General features: G+C 42.1%; 1 protein-coding gene across 7 annotated transcripts in view; it reads left to right on the plus strand.

Annotated features, from left to right (window-relative positions):
- KIZ (kizuna centrosomal protein) overlaps positions 1–20,991 on the plus strand; it is a 203,066-nt gene that overhangs the window by 162,984 nt on the left and 19,091 nt on the right. For all 7 annotated transcript variants that reach the window (XM_056121686.1, XM_056121688.1, XM_056121691.1 and 4 more), the window contains 2 exons: positions 3,267–3,432; positions 4,267–4,332. In XM_056121686.1, the coding sequence (XP_055977661.1) occupies positions 3,267–3,432; positions 4,267–4,332 (232 nt within the window). The remainder of the gene's footprint in view (positions 1–3,266; positions 3,433–4,266; positions 4,333–20,991) is intronic.

The following is a 20,991-nucleotide window of genomic DNA, read 5'->3' on the forward strand; positions in this document are numbered from 1 at the left end:
TTCACTCAAATGAGAGAACGAATCCAGAGTTCTGACATCCGTCGACGATCAAGGATCAGGGACGCTGTCTCATATGCCAAGGTGTCGAAAATCAGATGGGCTGGTCACGTAATGAGATTTAAAGACGACCGTTGGACTAGAGCTGTTACTGATTGGATTCCACGGGATGTCAAGAGACCGCGTGGCCGCCCACCTACCAGATGGTCAGACTTCTTTGTCAAGATCATGAACGATCGGTTTGAGGCCCTCCATGTTCCCGGAGCGAAGAGATGCCATTGGGCTACACTAGCACGCGACAGGGACAAATGGAGACGTTACTGGCGCCCGCTCGAGCAAATCGACGACTAACGGGAAGTTAAGTGATTAAGTGATTTCCTTTTGAGAGACTGTTTTTATGTTTTGAGGGTAGATGCCCAAAAAGCAGAATTGCTGGTCAAATGGCAGTTCAGTTCTAAGTTTACTGGGAACTTTCCATACTGTTTTCAATACAAATTATTTTTTAAAAACAATTTATATTATACATTCCTTTTAAATTACCTATGGGACAGATATACTTCACTCCCTCTCTCTCCCTCTCTCCCTCTCTCCCTCTCTGCTTCATGATCCAATAATCAAGTCACTGATTCTCGTGTTATAAATCCATTTATATTATCCATGAAAATCTTTACAGATATAAACTATTATTCTTTGAGACTTATCTATAAAGTGATCTTAAAGTTGAATGCTTTTACAAATGTCTCAATCAAAAAAGAATATCCTAAAGATAGGATTATTGATTAATGAAGATAAGTGAGATTAAGCTTATAAAATGAATAAAACCTGCAGTATTCCCATCACATTACTTCATTGTGCTATAAGAAGAGAGCTCAGAGAGATGCCTCCAGACACTGCACCAGGCTGAGTCTCGTCCCAGGCACCCTAGAGAGGAACAGGTAAGTCCCTTCACCCGCCTCAGGAGAGCCCCGGCAGCCAAAAACCTTCAGAATCTAATTGTTGTCATGCTCATGGCCAATCTCCATATGCTTGAGACAAGCCTCATCCTTGAGAATGAATCTTAGGCAACCTGTCCCCATCTTCCTGTTCTTCCTGGAGCCTGGCAGTCGCACCCACAAACTGCCTCTCGTGCCATATAAGCTCACTAATGGCCATGATCCAGAGACTCGGATATAAATCGCAGAAGAGAGCAACATGCTACAGAGATGCCTCTGGACCCCAAAGGTCACCACCTAGTTGAAAATTTAACTCCAGCTGTATCACCTTGTTTAAAATTTTAGAATTCCTGAAAGAACATCTCATATTCTACTCCACTGATGTACCAAGAGTAGTGCACCACAGTTGGTGGGGTGTAAAGTAGAAGGCAATAGATATTGATCAAAAAAATTAGCACACAGGGCTGGAGCGATAGCACAGCTGGTAGGGCGTTTGCTTTGCATGCCGCCAACCTGGGTTTGATTCCCAGCATCCCATATGGTCTCCCAAGCACCGCCAGGAGTAATTCCTGAGTGCAGAGCCAGGAGTAACCCCTGTGCATTGCCAGGTGTGACCCAAAAAGAAAAAAAAATTAGCACACGAGGTTCAACCTGTAACAACATGTTAGTAATCTCTTATACAAGGGCTTAATGGCTCCAGGGTGAGATACATCAATCTTCACACACTTCCTCCTCTAAGGATACTTTTTTGGATCATTATTAGTGGATTATTCATAACAAGCATACAAAATAAATTATTTAGGACCTGCTCTGCAGGCAGGTGTGGGTGAGAAAATTTGAAATAACTGGTGGGAAGGTGTAATGGTGGTGAGATTTGTGTTGAAATATTGAATGTAACAAATTGTTTCAAACAACTTTATAAAAATAAAGTAAAAAAGGACAGAGCTCAGTGTAGAACAGGTGACAGTGGCGGTGTTCTTATAAGCATACAAGGACTTATTAGGAAAACATATGCAGAATTACTGCAGCACTCCTTCAAGCCCAATTGGAACCCAATTAAAAAAAAGAAGTTCTCATTTGAAAGGGAAGCACACAGTGTGAAAGTTGTGTTGTCACCGAGAGACAAGAGATGTTTTCTGAGTCATGAGAAGCCCAGAGTTTCCTTTGTCTAAAGTCCTGAAGTACCAGGACTGGAAATGTTTCTAATACCCACCCTACCACCAGTGTACATTCTTAATCTGCAGGTGAGTTCAAGAAATCTCAGCTGCCACCCTGTCTGCTTTTCAGAGGTACTGAATTGTCCTACCCATATCATCCTAGGTTTATTGAGCAGGTAAGTGGGTCAGATTTTAATCATAACCAACTAGAAAGGCAGAGAAAAAGTGGCAACTATCAGGACATGTTTCTACCATCTCTTCATTTACAGGTCAGCATCATCCCCCAGATACTGAAAACATACTAGTAATAAGAGTAAAACCAAGGGTGACATTCTCCTGCTGCCAGAGCAGTTTGCTTTCTCACTTCCTTCTTGCCCTTGGTTTTCTTGGAGTCAGAGAGATAATACAACCAATTAGGGTGCTTTCCTTATACACAGCCAACCTTTAGGGTGCTTTCATTATACACAGCCAACTGAAAATTCTATCACCAGCACCACATATGGTGCCCCCCAATTCCTGCCAGAAGAGATCCTTGAGCACAGAGCCAGGAGTAAGTCCTGAACACCACTGGGTGTGGCCCCAAACCCAAAATTTTATATATATATTATTATATATGTATTATTTATATATATATATAAAGATTGGTTCTCTTTTTGCATAATATATCTTCTTCAGCTACCAAGCTTTTCTGAAATCATAACACTTAACCGGCCTTTTTTTTTTCTTTGAAATATAGAGGGCACTTCTAGAAGGATGGGAATCTAAGATCACATATTTTGCAGATCTCTTTCATGACCTAAACCAACACTGTAGTCCATGCATGAATAAAATTATTTACACAGTAAAAGTAGAACTCATGGATAAAGGAGCCTAGATTAACAGAGATAGTCATATCTCCTATACAAGTAGAAAAGCACTTTAGTTTTGTCAAGATACAGTCCTTAAAAAATGTATGATTGTGAATGTAGGTTGTTGTAAAAAAAATTGAATCATGCTGGAAAAATAATCTGATGTTGTTTTATGTTGAAGACATTTTAATTTCAGTTAAATGTCAGGAAGTGAATTAAATCCTAAGTAAAGCTTAACCTAAAATTATATTTGAAGAATGGGTCTTTGAAACCTAGGGAAATGTGGCTATAGTTTGTTTTTATTTCTTTGTGCTTTCTTTTAAACACTGTAGGCAACAGCTTTATTGAAAGAAGCCCTTACAGAAGAGTGTGATGCTAGGTCAGCTATTCACAGTAATGAGTCATCTTGCAGCTTGCCATCTATTCTGAATGACAATAGTGGAATCAAAGAAGCAGAACCCGCTCTGTGGCTTGGGGGTGTCCTTACAAGGAAACAAGGTAACTATTGTTAAGGACTCTGTCCCCTGCAATCTACATGACATCCTCTTTCTCAAGGTATGCCTGTAAAGTAACTAGAAAAACACCCCTGAGTTCTTCTGTGTAGCATATTACTTGTTTTATATCACCTTCCATTAAATAGTCACGTTTGTTTGGTCTCTTGGAAATAGGATATCTAATGTAAGTTAGTAATTCTAAATTCCCAGTACAATAAGCATTTGTCAGTTGTGAATGTTTAATCAAATAAATCTTGGCAGTAGATGATTTTCATCAGTCCACAAAGATAAAGATGATTCCATTGTAATTATTCCATAAAGCACTGTAAAGAGTTTGCTAACACTTCGCTGGACTCTTTTTATAATTTCTAAATATTCTTTTTGTTTACATAAAAACATAAAGAAGTCTAAATAGATGATGATTTTTAAAAATCAGTGAATTTATGTCCTCTCAAATTTAATAACCCAGTTTAATATCCAGAAATTATGACTATTTTAGCAATACAATGTTATTTATACCAATAAGCCACCATAATGGTATTTCTATCCAAGGCAGCAATGAATTGCTCAGGATGCATTTAAAAGTTGATGTACATGCACAGAATTTGAAGTTAAGCCCCAAATGAGATAGATCATCTTTTATGCTAGGTTATTTTGCATAAAAGAATATATCTTAGTTTTACCATAGGTTTTCTTTTTAGAAACAGTACTGTTTCAGACAAAAAATTAGTCCCCAAAAGGAGGTGAAGAAGCAGGGGGAGAGAGTCAAGGGCATAACAGCCACATCCCAGAAATATAACCTTGAAATGTATTTTGTTGTAATATGTTTGGTTTTCAGAAGTTTCAAGTAGCTGCAGAGAGGAGAGCAAGAAAGAAAACCCATCAGCAAAGATTCCAGTCACAGGTAAAGTTCTGGTTGCTGACATTCCAAACCCAGGATTCAACCTTACTATAAAATCAGAATATCCTAGGCTAGTGGTCTGTGAACTCTGCTAAAAGCAAGTATTTTCAGCTGCTAGATATTGAAGGAGGAGATCAAATATAAGAGCATAACATGTGAGCTTACATTAATAAATAACCGAAGGTGGAAAATGATCGTGTCTATTGAATTCTCCACAATCATGTTATACATTCACACATGTGAATATCCCCCGCCCCTCTCACATAGCCTTTTAGCACCTGCGTCTGTGTGAAAAGGTCAGTCTCCATGGGGAATACCCAGTCATTCTATGTCAAACTACAGATGTTTCAGATTTTACTCTTTTCTTTCCTGTGATAATTGAATGTGTATCATTAAAAGAAAAGCAGGGTAGGGTTGGGGGCGGGGAGTCTCAGGAAGGAAGGAAGCTTGTTTGTGTTTCAGTTACAAAGCTGGTCAGATAATTCAAAATTTTTAGTCCTAAGGTTTCATCAAAACTGTTCCTGTTTTGGTACATGCATTAGGCTTGTTTAGATAGAATCTATCATTACTTCTCTTTTTTGGCTTTAAAATATCCACAGCAGCAATTAGTATTCTGAGCAGACTTCTATTTGTCATACATCTAAATTTACTAGTACCTTGTTTTGTAAAGTGGTGTACTACTTCATTATAAATTCAAAGGTCTGAGTTTAAATATTTATACAAGTAAATACACCATTGCATTGAGGCATAGAGGCATGCATCTGCATATGTGGTAGTTTTGTTGTTTATAAGCAGAAAAGAATGGCTTTCTTTTATGACAATATAATTCATGGCCTGATGATTAATTTTTTAAACCCATGTTTCTATGATGAACTCTGGTTTTGAAAAAAAGAGTTTATAGTGGAGCAATTATTGTATATATCCTGCATCAGATAATATTTCACTGTCTCCAGAGATTTTTTTCTTTTAGGCGTTTTCCCAGTGATGTAATTGTTTATTACATATTTATTCTCTTGAGGGGTGGCCACACCTGGTAATACTTAGGGGTTATTCCTGACTCTGCTCTCAAGAATTACTCCTGGTACTACTGGGGAGATCACATGGGGTGCTGGGATGGAACCCAGCCATCAGTGTGCAACGCAAGCACCTTACCCACAGTACTATCACTCCAATCCAGTATATTTATTCTTAAATTTGAACAATGACAAAAACTGTTGTAGAGTCCCCTCTTTATTAATATATTTTTATTGATAGAAGTATAAATGGTTCCAACCTGGAAAAAAAATATAATGGTCATTCAAATGCTATCCTCTTAATTCACTTTTGAGTATAGAAGTATCAAAGGACCTCTGAATTTATCTCAGTTAAAATGATAGAGTCTAGGGGCAAAGGACAGTGATATCGTACAGGGTTGCATTACATATGTCCAAACTGGTTTGATCCTTGTCTTCACACGTGGTCCCTCAGGCACAGCTGGAATGATCCCTGTGCATGCAGCTGAGCACCAGAAGGTGCGACCCGAAATTCCCTTCCCAAATTATAGAGGCTCTTTGATGAGAACTAGTAAACGAATACTTGCCCTTTTGTTTGTTTACAATACTATTAATAATGGTTTCTCGTGGCCAAATTCCAGCACAGTTGCCCATTCTTCTGTGCCCTCTCACTTCCTTGGCTTAGATGATGGACAGTGGGCAAAAGGCACATGCTTGGTTGTAGTTCGCACACTTGTGGTGTGGTCCTTGCTAGGTGGCCGTACTCGGTACTCGCTGGGCTCAAACACTTTAGTGCAGTGCTGGTACACAGGCTTGCCAGGGCTTACGCCGTTTCACCTGGTGTTTGCCCCGTTCTGACCAAGTGCTCATGCTTTGACTGTAGTTCTCACCACCTTGCACGGCTGGACTCCTGGGCAGCAGAGATGCAGGGACTGAGCTTAGCACATGTGGGTGGCCCTGGAGCTTTTACTTTCAGCCTTGGCTCATGGTTCAGGTCCCTTTTGTGCTGAGCCATCCTTAGACCCCCTCTGCTCTTTTCACTTGCCTCTAAATTAATGCAGATGTTTTCCTTCCTGACTGGAGCTGTAGGGCGTTTGCCTTGCATGTGGCCCACATGGTCGACCTGAGTTTGATTCCTCCGCCCCTCTCAGAGAGCCCAGCAAGCTACCGAGAGTATCTCGCCCCCATGGCAAAGCCTGGCAAGCTTCCCATAACATATTCTATATGCCAAACACAGTAGTAACAAGTCTCACAATGTTACTGGGCCCGCTTGAACAACGGAGGACAGTGACAGTGAAGGAAAGAGTTCTGAGCTGCAGTTTCAAGTCTGTCATATTGTCACAAGCAGAGGTCTGATGTAGAAATTATAGTGTCTGTTTGTCATCATAACTATTAATGATACTGTTGTTTCAGCCGCCCACCAGATATCTGTTACCATAAGTTTCAGAAAATGCTTCACATGTTGAGGTTAGATCTCAAGTAATCAAGTGCCTGCCTTGCATGTGTGGGGCCCTGGGATCATCCTCAGCACCACATGGGTGTACACCCGAGCACTTCTGAGTGAAGGACCTGACCTGGAGTATTGCCCACTGTGCCCCTCCAGTTCCCCGCCCCCCCCCCCAAACACTGCAACCAGATTGCAACTGCAGAAGGTTTTGTGCTGGATAAATGATTTTGGAAACTTTTTGCTGTTTTCTTTAAAGAGGGGGTGTTGGGGGGGGGGGAATTCCCAGTGGTACTCAGGGGTCACTCTTACCTCTTCACTGAAGGATCACTAGTGGTGGGACTCAGTGGATCATATGGGGCACTAGTGAGTGAATCTGGGTCAGCCACATGCAGGGCAAGCACCTTACCCTCTGTACTATCTCTCCAGTCCCTTGTTGGTTTTAGAACTTAACTTTGAAAACCATTGAGTTTATTCCAGCTTAGCTGTTTTGTTCTTACCAGTCTTTTTGCTTCACTGTCCCACTCATAAACCATAAATCCTATTCTCACATCTGTCATCAGAGGCTCTTTTCTCTCTTAAGTGTTTTGTTATTTTTTTTAATGTTTGATCTTGAAGGGTGTTTCATTATTTTTAATTAGTTTTGGTTAGTTGTGTAAGCCATTCCTGGCAGTGGACCAGGTGGTACCAGAGATTAAATCTAGAGCTTCACCAATACAAATTGTATGCTTTAACTTCTTGAACTGCAACCCCAGCCCTCGTCATTTAAGTTCTTGACTATATCCTCTTTATTAAATTTTTTATCATTTGGCTTAATAATTTGGAGATTTAGCTTTTGATAGAACAAAGCTATTTTATAGCTCAAATTTAAGTAGTTCTACTTCCCTTTTGGAATAGTTCTATTGAGATTTTCATATTTATAATGGACTGCACTTCTAGAATATTCCAAACAGAAAGACTGTTTCAAAGACTAGCCTGTAGAGCAGTGATCTTCAACTGCTGGCCCATGGACTGGAGCTGGTCCACAGGTATGGAAAAGTTGAAAACCAGTGGTCTACTGCAGTGGTTCTAACTTCTGCTTGGTGAACTGGTGTTCAGGATAGGTGCCAGTGCTCAGGTATAAGAAGACTGCTCTGGGTGTTAGACAGCTATCGTGGTGGAGCCTGAACCTTGGCCAGCAGTATTATGTCTTTGCTCCTCGCTCCAGATTTCCATATCTCTGCATCTGTTGGGAAAACAGACACACTGTCTGGCAAGATAGTGTTAAAGCTGAAACGAGATCATGTGAGAGTGCCAAGCTTATATTGGACACAATATTTATTACTCGCAACTTACTAGAATAAAATGCATGTGAATCCACAATCCTCAATATATTTGAACTACTGCTACCTAGTTAAGAGGACTTCACAATACCAACTCAGAGGGGAAGAAGCGAGCAGAGGGTTGGAGGCAGTGCTAGAGAGAGTGATCAGGGGCTGTGTCTGGGAAGGACACCTGGACCCTGACTTCCCTGAGGTACATAGCCACTTGAGACTAAGGCACACCCACGTCCTGTGCTACCCTCATTCCTCCTAGATAGTGTTTCCTGATAGTAGCACGAAATTTGTCTGCAAATGGGGGTTGGAGAGATGGTACAGCAGGCACTTGCCTTGAATGTGGCTTACCCAGGTTCAGACCCTTGCATCTCACATGGTCTCCCAAGCATCACCAGAGTAATTCCTGAGTGTAGAGCCAGGGGTAAACACTGAACACCACAAGTGTGGTCCATAAAGGAACGGGGGGGGGGGGGGGGGGGGGGATTCATCTGATTATCTGAACCATTGAAAAGTATGCATATAGAGTTTCAAAGAATTTATTTTTTATTTGAAAATGAAATCCTTGTAGGGGATATGGTGCCGCCAGCAGGTCAATCTGTACCTGTGAGGCGAGTGCATCAGCAGCCTGATGGCACCTTCAGACTTCCAGGTACCCCCAAATTGCTGCTGTACCTTTGGCCAGACCCCAAAAACTTGGGGCAAAGTTTACCAAGAAAGTAAACGGCCAAAAGTTAGGTATGTGGGAGACACCCACAAACCACTTCCGGCTCAGCTATATACTTGGAGGCATGGCCTCTCTTGTTCCTGATCAAACTGCTTAACAGCCATGATCCCAAAGACTCAGAAACAAATCTCGAAACCCAGTGGCTTTTGGCAGAAATGTGTCCAGTCCCTACAGTAGGTTACTGGCGCTGGGCCACCCCAGGTGGGAATAGGTTTCGTGCCTTGGCCTGTTCCCCCTAGCGGCTTGGTGCCGCCATCCTTGAGAGGCCACTGGATGGTCAGGTTTGGGCCCACAGTGGGGCCTCATGGGATGGGGGTGGAGCCGGCCCTTTTCTCCCCGTCCCAATGAGACCTCAAGTCGTCACCCACGAACAACCTCTCTGGCTCCTGATCAAATTGCTTAATGACCATGATCTCAGAGACTCAGAAACAAATCTCAAAACCCAGCGACTTTTGGCAGAAATGTGTCAGGACTGCACAGGAGGTTACTGTCACCAGGAGACCCCAGGGGGGAAAGGGTGCTGTCCCTCCGCCTGCTCCCCCTTGGCGGCTTGGTGGCCACCATCCGCTAGAGGCCATTGGACAGTCAGGTTTGGGCCCTCAGTGATGATACACGGGGAGCCTCACGGGATGGGGGTGGAGCCGGCCCTTTCCTCCCCGTGCCAACAAGATCCCGAGTTGCCGCCCACAAACATCCTTTCTGGCTCCTGATCAAGCTGCTTAACGGCCATGATCTAAGAGACTCAGGAACAAATCTTGGAGCCCAGCAGGTTTTGGCAGAAGTCCCTCCAGATATAAATGTTAAAATTTCAGAATTTCAAAAATCACGCGGCCACTACTGCAGCTGCACGACATCATATGTTATTCATAACCAGCAATAGAAAACAAATTGTCTACTCTTGCTTTTTCAGCATATCTGAATGTTGGGGTAAAATCCCAAATAATGATGGTGGGTCTGGTGTCAAAATATTGAATGTAATCAAAGTAGAGAGAGAGTAATGTGGAAATCATCTGCCCCACAGGTAGAGGGACGGTGTGGGATGGGGGTATACTGGGGTTTTGGGTGTGGAGAATGGGTACTGGTGAAGGTACGGGTGTTTCATTTTATGACCGAGACTTAAGCCCGGAAGCTTTGATACTGCTCTCATGGTGATTCAATAAATAAAATTATAAAAAATGAAAAAAAAATAAGGTGGAGTTCATGCCCAATTCAATCAGCTAATCAGTGGCTAAATAGCAGTACCCCTGGGGCTGGAGTGATAGTACAGCGGGTAGGGCGTTTGCCTTGCACGCGACCCACCTGGGTTCGATTTCCAGCATCCCATATGGTCCCCTGAGCACTGCCAGGAGTGATTCCTGAGTGCAGAGCCAGGAGTAACCCCTGTGCATCGCTGGGTGTGACCCCCCCAAAAAAAAGCAAAAATAAATAAATAGCAGTACTCCTACATTAAAAAAAAAAAGAAAAGAAAAGAAAATGAATTCCTTCTATAAGCAAATCAACAACAGAACTCACATTGTTTAGCACACACCTTGGAAAATAGCACACATAGAACAGCTTTTTAATTTTTTTAATGTAGCATTAATGTGATTCACCCATTGGAATTTTTTTTAAGCCTTAAGTATAATGAGGGCACTGATTTTTTTGAGGCACTAAAATTGATGTCATGGGGCCAGAGAGATAATACAGTGGGTAAGGTTGTTTACCTTGCATGTGAACGACCCAGGTTTGATTCCTGAAGCCAAATATGGTTCCCTTATCCCAACAGGAATAATGCTTGAGCACAGAGCCAGGAATAACCCTGACCATTGCAGGGTGTGGTCCCCAGAAGCAAAATAAAATTAGTGTCCATCTTTTCCTATGGTTCCCATTTGTGGGACATTCCTTTGTGAATAACATTGTGTTGTGCTGAGACTTTGGGCTTCTTGAGCATAACTGAACCCAATGGTAATGGGAAGTCACTGCTCTCTGAACAGAAAGCCAGCAGCTTACAGCTGGGTTCTCCCGAACGCTTCCTCCTGAGCTCTTTTATTTTACAGCTTTACAGCCTTTTCATAAAAGATGGAGTAAAGAGGCACGGGGAAAATACCACACAGATCCAGTAGACTGAGTTGAGTAGACCTTTGAAGTTCTACCAATTTCAGAATAATGAGGGGCCTGGGAAAATCTCACCTGAGAAGGACATAGAAGCTTTCCATATTCGCAGGGCTGCCACATACAAGGCAGCACATTCCACAGCATATTTATAGACTACATTCAGGGGATCCTGTTTGTGAGGGCTGTAACGAAGGGGTACACAGCTCAGAACTGTAGCTAGCTAATTCATTTGCGCAAAACGAAAGCCAAGTGTCTTCAGGCTGCCAGAGTCTGGGCTGGTAGTGGAGCTCTGGCAGGATAGCACTGGGATGTCTGTATCAGTTAAACGTTAGTATATTTTAGAACAAAGGTAAGCTCTACAAGGATTTTCTGAGAACAGAGATGGACAGAGCCAGACCTTGCCTTTCCATTTCCTCCCCTGTGGTACACAAGCAGAGCCTTGGAGGATTTCCTTTTTTTTTTTTTTTATTGAGCCACCATGAAATACAGTCACAGAGCTTTCTGTTTAAGATTCATCCATACAATGATCGAATACCCATCACTCCACCAATGCATGCTTTCCACCCCCAATGTCCCCATTATTCCCCCCCACCCCCATCCCAGTCCTCACCCTGCCTCTATGGCAGACAATTGCTCAGCTACTCTCTCTCTCTTTTGGGGCATTATATTTTGCTTGAATTTTCCCACCACCATTCAAGCCTGCCTTCCAGGGGCAGACACTAGATCATTTCTTTTTCATTGCTCATTTTGCATATCATGAGAAGTTGCATGGCTGCTTATGCAGCTGCGGGCTTATGAAATTCTAAGATTATAAATGGTTGGGTTCCAGAGACATCTCTGTAGGGAGCTATTCCATTTTGGGATTCAATTTGGAGTTTCTGGGCTTGGGATGTTGGTGCGCCAAGATGGCGCCTGGAAGTGGGTTGTGGGCATGACTTCCGGCATCAAGAGTAGATGGGAAGCCTGGGTGAGACTGGCCGTCTCCTCTGCCGCCATGTGTTTTGGAGACTTAATCCTGGAACCCGCAAACCTGGGCCTTGTTTGTGGAAACTCTTGATCACTGGAATTCCATCTGGAGAAGGTGGGGAGACTGCACTTGCTCCATCTGGGGTGCCCCGGTGAAATCAGCTCGGTGTGGGGCCCAGAGAAATCTCCAGTTCTGTGGGTCCCTCTGGGACTCGCTGCTGCTGTGTTGCGTTGGAGGATTTCATAGTGTGACTTCCACCAGAAGGTGTCCCTTCATAAAGTGAGGCAGTCCTGAATATTTGTGGGCTGTTTCCCTGAAACCCGTAGGCCAGGATTAGAGTGGAACTTCTCTCAATTAGAGAACAGGGTCACCCTCTAATCTTGTTAGGTCCCCAAAATGAAATTTCACACATTGGCAATTTCATTTGTATTCACACTAAATTTACCTTTGAGAGTGATGTGAGTTTTAATTTTAGTAGATGATGAGGTATTTGCTAAAAACCCTTGTCATTAAAACCCATCACCTAACACGGTTTCTGGCACATAGTGGGCATTCATTTTGTCAAACGAATGAATAAAAATGAGAGTATTAAGAAGTTTCCGTAAATGCTTGTTGATTAAAGCCAGAATACTATCTCTTTCAGTCATTCACTCCACCAACACTTTTCCCACCCCACGTGCCCATCCTGGCAAAACTCATCTCCTTAAGCTGCATGTGAAAAGGGCTCTCAGCTTTTATCTCAAGAGGATTAAGCCTCTAAGAATGTCCATTCAGCCTCTCATTCTTTTGACACCAATTCTCTTGGTCAAGCTGTGTTGAAAGTGGTTGCCTGACTGCCATTTCTCACTGATATTCTTTGGCAAGCTGAAATATTCAAGGCCACCCTAAGGTGTGTCCATTTAGAAGCTTTGTGGGAGGTCAGCAAAGATTTGAAGAGTGTTCCTTGGGATTCTGAACAAAGCCTTCCAAAATACTATCACTTGAGTTTTACCTCAAATTGGAGAAGGTACCATTGTCGTTAACATTGGAGGTAACATTGGAAATGAAAACGTTAAAGGGACTAGGTTATCATTGTTGACTGGTTTGATCCTAGCAGAAAAGACTACAGTAACAAGTTTGGATTAACTTAAATACTGTAACACTGTAGTATTGTCCTCCCGATGTTCATGGATGTGCTCAAGTGGACCCAGTAACCGTCTTCATTGTGAGAATCGTAACAGTGTTTGGCATATCGAATACACCATGGGTAGCTTGCCAGGCTTTGCTGTGTGAGATACTCTCAGTAGCTTGCTGGGCTCTCCAAGAGGGGTGGTGGAATTGAACTCGGGTCGGTCAGGTCAGCCACTTGCAAGGCAAATGACCTACCTGCTGTGCTATCATTCCAGCCCAACTTAAATACAATAATAGTTAGTACTATTAACTGTTATCACTTCCACTCACCTCCACTGCTGAATCTGCATCGGCAGTCCTTCTGAGGCATGCACAAGAATCAGTATTTGAAAAGAAAAAAAGTTGCTTCCTGTCTATGCTTCCTGGAATAGGAGCACCCGACTCCAAGGCATCATTATGTGTTCCTGAGTTGGCCACTGTTCACGTGGCCCCTCTCTGAGCCAGGAATTAGGTCACCCATGGGTTTTGCCTACTGCTTCCTGACCAAGACATTGCAAGACTGAGCTATAAGCCCAACATAGTCATAGAAGAACAAAAGGCACCTTTCTGATTGGAAAGCTGCTCAGTACTCTTGAGTCAGTGCTCCTACTTTCAAGGAAGTATGCTTCTGAGTGCCTGGAGAAACATAGCAGAATCTTGGTTGGAGTTCCAAAACATACCCTTGATTCGGCCCCACCGGTTTTATGTTTTGTTTCGTTTTTTGGTGAAGTGGGGTAGTGGGGTCTAGACCACACCCAGCAATGCTTAGGACTTATTCTGGCTCTGTGCTCAGGCATCACTCCTGACATAGAGGACCATACAGGATGCTGGTAATTGAACCCAGTCAGCCACTTGCAAGGCAAACCCCATACCCACTTTATTATCACTCTGGCCCTTCCACCCCATCCTAAGTTTTGAGAACTAGAGCTTTCCAAGATGACAATACCTTGTAGGTCAAGTTGTTAAACCCCCATTTGCAAAAGTGACTTGAGTGGAGAAAGAATAGGCTGGACTTTAAATATTTTAATGAAACCAGGGAATGTGTTCTTTTCTTTAACACAAAGTGCCACAAACTCAAAGCAACAGAAATGTATTTTGCTCAAAGTTCTGGATGCTGAAAGTGTAAAATCAGAGAGTGGGTATCCTGTAGGCTCTGGGCAAGGGTGGGGGCTGGGGGTCCATGGGAGGGACTACCGTGCCTATCCCAACTGTCCTGGCTCCCAGTGTGGGGCCCAAGAACTCCTCTCCCACTGACTTCTCATTGCCTTTTCTGCTTCCCGTCAGCACATCAGTCTCTAATGTAGAATCTCTGGTGCATCCAGGATGACTTTATCTTGAGATTCTTAACTAATTGTACTGCAACAATGCTATTTCCAAGTAAGGGTTACATTCAGAGATTCTAGATAGACGTGAATTTTCAGGGAGATACTATTCAACTCATTACAGAGGGAAAAGGGGAATTCTTCTTGATTATTTTTGAATTTCCAGGATCCAGAAATAAAATAGTCATATAATAGATAAATTATATATAAAATGTAACATGAATAATATACTAGAGATTATTACAAATTGTACATGTTCTGGTATATTATAATAGGTAATATATGTATTTTAATCGTGTATAATACTTATAATCATGTATAATAATGTTGCTGATAATGTTTATGCTTCCAATTTTATAATTATAAAATAATGACAGGTGCATATTACTTTATCACTGTATCCTTATAAAATAATCATTATATGCAAATTATTAAAACTTTTCCCAAAAGATTCATGCCATAAAATTTAGCTGCCCAGTCAAGATTACTCAATCTATCAACTTAAAGATTCCATTTCCTCTTGGGGGTGACCAGGAGGGGGGGAGGGGGGCCACACTAGCTATGCTCAGGGTTTACTCCTGACATGATTCAGGGAACCAGATAGGGTGCCAGGGATTGAACCCAGTTTGACTGTGTAAAAGGCAAGCATCTCACCGACTACTATCTCTCCAGGCCCCAAGATGCCATGACTTTTGTTAGCTCAGAATTCACCTTCCCTGATTGAACAGTGTTCTGTGGCAAACACCATGGTTATAAATTTATGTATGCGTCAGTTCCAGCAGAATTGTCTCACTTTTATTTTGGAACATTTATTAAAGGTCAGTTCCAAGCCTGTCATTTATTTTCAGGTGTAGTTGTGAATGTTCCACAGAAATTAAGAATGTGATGTAAACACCTATTTTCTGAAAGCAGTTCCAGGCAATTGCTATAAATTAGAAGTTTCTCCTTTTTATGCATCAGCCTTCTCCACGGGAATACAGAGAAATCTAGGCAGTAGATTTACAAGCCCAGAATCACTGCTGGTGGAGAGTTTATTACATAAAGTTTGGACATGAAAAGTGATTCTGGTTCTGTATCTCATGTTTACATAAGACTGACCTTTAAAAAGAATCCTAAATATAGATTCCTTTTCTATATTTTCAGAATAATGAAATTACTCTGATTTTTCTTTTCATTTGAGCATTGGATAAATTATTTCTGAATTTTAAGTGAAAATCTCTTTAGGATCAATGTCACTATTTGTAAAAACAACTAGATTTGCTGCTTGCTAATAACATCTAATGTAGTATGGGGTGGGGTGAGGGATATCTGGGTGTAGAAATGCAAGAAAAATAACAGCACTAGGAAATTCAATGAACAGAAAAATATTTTTTAATTTAATTTTTTTAATTTCTATATACTTCATAAGGGAATGATAATTATCCTTCCTTACTCATACCAGCCCAATTCTTTGTCAGTTCAAGGTCGTTTTGTGCTAGCTGTGGTGGTAGTATTGTTTGCATCTCCCTTTGTTATTCCTTTCTAGGCCCAACTCTTCTTTTTTTTTTTTTCCATAGGGATTTCTGCAAAAGCCAGAGGCAGATTCTTTGCTTTGGAGACACCCCTTACACCCCTTAGAGGGTGGTAAACCAGCGTTTATCTGGCTCTTGTAATGGGTTGTTAAAAGCACTTGTTCATCAGATATTTTTTTTCTCTTTTTATTTGTAGATTTAGAAGTATTTTAGCAGGTGTACATTTGCATATAAAAGAAAATAAAAGATAAGAAGTTGAGGCTTTTTATTTCTCTTCTCCATCATCTCCTACCTCCCTTTATTCAGCATGTTTTCACTTCATTTTTCTGTTTCTGTTTTCTAGACACAAAATACATATATAAAAAAAATCATCTCAGCAACCTTTCACTGCTTTGCCAGAAGTTCATGTCAGAAGTAGGGGGGATCTGTCTCATTGTGTCATCAGTCTGGAATTGATTAACGAGGATAGATTTTAAGCCCCAGACCTCTTGTCTTTATTTTATGTTTTAAACTATAGTCTTTTCTGTTTTTTTAATTTCAGTCTTGACACAGAATTCAGCATATAACAAAGGCATTAAAACTGCAGGCTTCTGCAAACATGTACATTTGTTTATGTCTGAAACATTCTAATAGAAACTTATTATGTTCTTTGATAAAATACTTGCTTTTTCTAAGTATTTTCACTCCAAGAGTTGGACGTTACTTGTTTGGAGACTGTTTTCCTGGTTTTAGTTCTAAGGATAGCAAGTAAAGGCTTTAGGAACCGTTTACTCCCAGGCTTTTCTTGCAGTGCCTCTAATGTCATTACAGCAGATGTGTGTGTTCTATCTGTAAATCTTTGCGTTGGCCCCACCTTGGTCTTGGCAGGCTCTCTTGTTTAAACCTCAAGAGCTGTTCCTTTAGCTCCTTTGTTCATTCACTCATTTAATTACTGTAATTGCAGCTTGTTGCCCCTAAGATTCTTGTTTAGCCTTCTTCAGAAACCCTGGGCCTGAGATGCAAACTTCATGTGTGTGACTTTGCCTTTTTGCTTCCCAAGTTGGTATTTCAGCCAGACCTTTTAGACTATTTGAGGGGGGTTAGGGGAATTGTCTGAACATCTCTAGCAAAAAGTATACTCTTGTCTCTAAAGAGTCTGAGACCTGGTCCATCTGATAAAAACAGCTACTTAAAAATCTCCATACAGCTGAGGCAGCGTCTTTTGATAATACATTCCAGGGCCTCTCAACTCTTCCAGCTAAGGAAAGCTTTCTCTGCAACTTGCCTGTATTCTTTGGTTTCCATTTTTCATTGAGTGTTCTCGTGTCCACTCTCAGATTGCTCACCACCATCTAACTGCAGTGTTGAAAGCACATTCATTTGGCCCGTGCTGTATCTGTTTTCTTTAAGACAGAAGTCTGGCAAAGCTAGAACCAGTTCCTTACCTGGCAGCATCTGGAAACAGCTGTCCCTTCTGGTCAGGACACTTGCGCTCCAGCCTGCCACCCCGCCACAGCATCACCCCCTTCCTCCGCTCCCCCATCCCCCCATTGCCTCCCAATTTGCTATTCCTTTTTGTGCAGAACTTGCTTGATCCAAGAAGGTATCTGTGTTTGCAGTCACACTGCACAGGCTGGAGAGCTGCCACCTCTCCCCATTTAAAAGAACTTTGTTACTGTTTGGAGGCTATGGCAGGGGTGCTTGGGGGTGACTTCTGGCCTGGTGCTCAAGGCACCAGGCAGGGCCAGAGTTCCAGAACTGAAGCTGGAGCCTCAACAAGCAAAGCATGTACTTGGGCCTTTTAAAGTAAATTTCTCAACCCTCTCCTCATTTAAAAAAAAAAAAACTGACTTTTATTTTGTTTTTCATTTTTGGCTCCTCCCTTTAGTCTTCATAAGATGTTTCTTGCTCTTCAGAAACTGGAAGAAACCTGAATGCCCAAGAACAGATGACTGGTTAAAGAAACTTTGGTACATCTACACAATGGAGTACTATGTAGCTGTTAGAAAAGATGAAGTCATGAAATTTACATACTAGTGGTACAACATGGAAAGTATCATGCTAAGCGAAATGACTCAGAAAGAGAGGGATAGACATAGAAAGATTGCATTCATCTAGGGGATATAAAGTCACAAAATATGAGATTAATACCCAAGAATAGTTGAGATCAGCACCAGGAAGATTACTCCATAGCTTAGTGGCCAGTCGGGCATTCTAGAGGAAAGGGCAGCTCAGATAGAGAAGGGAGCACCAAATAAAGGGTGTTTGGAGGATCCTCCCAGGAGGGGAGATGCATGTCGAAAGTAGACTATGGACTGAACATGTTTGCCACTCAATGCCTCTTTTGCAGACCACAACACCCAAAAGGAGATAGAGAACACAAGGGATTGCCCTGCCACAGAGGCAGGGGGGGATGGGGGGATGGGGGTGGGGGGGATATTATCCATGGTGGTGGAAAATGGGCACTGGTGGAGGGATGGGTATCTGATCATTGTATAATCGAAACCCAAGCACAAAAAATTGTAAATCTACAACTGTACCTCATGGTGTTTCACTAAAAAATAAATAAATAAATAAATAAAATAATTGGTATGTTTGCCCATGCGTGAGATGGAAAACAAATTTTATCTCATTGTGAAAAAAAAAAAAAGATGTTTCTTGCTCTTTTGAAAACTCATCAGGGTGTGACTCGTGCCCTGGAAGACATTCTCAACTTTGAGGGTCAGAGAGGCCCTGAACCCAGAACTCCTCTTGTTAGGCTCAGCACCCACCATCTATATTAGCTCATCTTCTGATTTTACCTTTTTAAATTGTCTTTGCCCATAAGCCACTGAGGGCAAGCCTTGTTGAAAGTCTTAGTCTAGATTCTGCCAGTTCTTTAGTACTCAGCGCGGCCATGTCCCCCATGAAGGTTATCCAGGTAGGTTTCAGTGATTCTTCTCTCTAAGAACTGAGTCCCACTGAGAAGCCGTGGGTGGGAAACGGGGGTGGTCTCTGGTTGAACTGACTGGAGAAACCCCAAAAAAGAGATCTCCCCAGCTGTTACACAGATGAGACTCAGATAAGCTTGAAGGGAAACCCACTGCCCACTTAGAGTCCAGTTCCTCCAGGAGGAAGAGGGGGGAACCAGAGTGGGAATGTGTGGGGCATGGAATGGATTCTCTCTTCCCAGATGGTCAGATGGCACCTTGAACTCATTTCTCTGGCCTGTGCTTCTAGACTCTGAGAACACTCTTGTATTTGGACAGAATACCTAATTTCTCCAAGTCTGAATTACTTCACAACTTGCTAAATATTTTTTTTCAAAAATCCTCCCCTGAAAATAATTAGTACATGTTTTCCTTATTTCTGAGAAGCAGGAAAGCCAGATCACTGAAATCAAGTGATTTACCAATCACAGCTCTAGCTTCCGGCCAGCAGGGCCTCTGCTCTTTTTCCCTTTTTCTTTTTAATTAAAAATATTTCTATATGTCCTCTCTTTTACTTGGCGAATTCAGAAATTGTACATGGTTATTATGATTTGGACTATAACTTTGAAAAACTTTCTGGTTGACCTTTATTAAAAATGAAACAGGATACTTTTACCTCCTTTGAAGTAACTTTTTAGCTTTTTAGATTTCATGAGGCAATCTTTGATTTTATTAATATCTCCCTTCTCCCTAAATTATCATACCACAAATCACTAGAATTATTTGAAAAATGTTACTGTGCCAGCCAATCATGTGCTAGAGCATTGGGACCAACCTACAGCAAGAAATACTTTGTAATCCAAGCCAGCAAGTAGATCACACACATACACACACACACACACACACACACACACACGCGTGCACACACACATGCAACACATTCTAGAAAGTAATAGAAAATAATACTTGCCCCTCCGCATGCACTGCAACTGTTTCCTATTTTATAAAGTTTTTAAATATTAGTTCCAATGCCCCAAACTTAATTTCATAATAGCAATCTTAAAATGTTCATATTAGCTTAGTATTTTTAATTTTTTTAATTTTTTATTGCATATCTGTGAAATAGACCATTACAAAGCTGTTCATGATTGAGTTTCAGTCATAGAAATATCTAACACCCATCAGTGTACATTTCCCACCCCAATGTCCCTCGTTTCCCTCCCACCATTTCAGCATCCCCCCCCCCGCACCCCCACCCCAGCCTGCCTCTGTGGCAGGCACTTGTCTTCTTTCTCTCTCTCCTTTTGTGCTTTATGGTTTGCAATACAAGTACTAAAAGGTCATCGTGTTTGTTCAGGGTGTTCAGTATTTTTGTGGGGAAGATAAAGCTGGAACAGCTTTTTTAACTGGGTGGCAGCTTAAGGTTGTGGACATGAATGCCAAGGCTTCCAGAGATACAGAAAGTAGGGGGGAGGGACCCCATCCCAACCCCAAGAAAGCCTGGACAGTTCAGTCACAAAACCTGCATACCTGAATTTTCAGTAGATTATGTCACTGTGAGGTCTGTCCTGAGACAGTGGAGTCCAGCCTGGGCCATGGCAGTGATTTTGGACTGTGGAAGGAAGCAGCAGTTGCTTGCTTCCTACTTGCCAGGCACCAGACTGACCTGCCTCCTCCAATTTACCCTGGTTGTTCAACCTTGCGTGGGTCCGAGATTAACTATGGTTTTTGATTCTTTTTGAGATTTATCTATGGGTCTCTGAAGCAAGACTAATAAATGAGCTTGTATAGCTGATCCAGAGGTGGTTTGTGAGTATGTCTCCCACATACCTAACTTTGGGCCATTTAATTTCTCAGGAAACTTGGTCCTGAGTTGTTGGGGTCCAGCCAGAGGCACAGCGGCAATTTGGGGGTATCAGGAAGCCTGAATGCACCATGGGGCTGTTGATGCATTCGCCCCATGAGTACAGGGTGAACTGCTGGCAGCACTGCACCCACAACCTTAACTTTTTTTTGAGTTCCTCATTTGGGGGCAGAGAGCAGGCCACAGACCAGAGTATGTGCTTTGCATGCAAATGACCTGGGTTTGATCCCCAGCACGTTGAGGTCCCCCAAGAGCCAACAGAAGCAACCCTCACGCACCAGTCAGGAGGAGTTCCCTTACCCCAGTACCTTGGATACGGCCTAAACACCTGAAAAAATCAGTTCCTGATCCTTACGTATTTCTTTTGTATAAAATTTATTTTTTTCATTCT

This window comes from Sorex fumeus, unplaced genomic scaffold (assembly GCF_029834395.1).
Source record: "Sorex fumeus unplaced genomic scaffold, SorFum_2.1 ptg000044l, whole genome shotgun sequence".
Classification (NCBI taxonomy): domain Eukaryota; kingdom Metazoa; phylum Chordata; class Mammalia; order Eulipotyphla; family Soricidae; genus Sorex; species Sorex fumeus.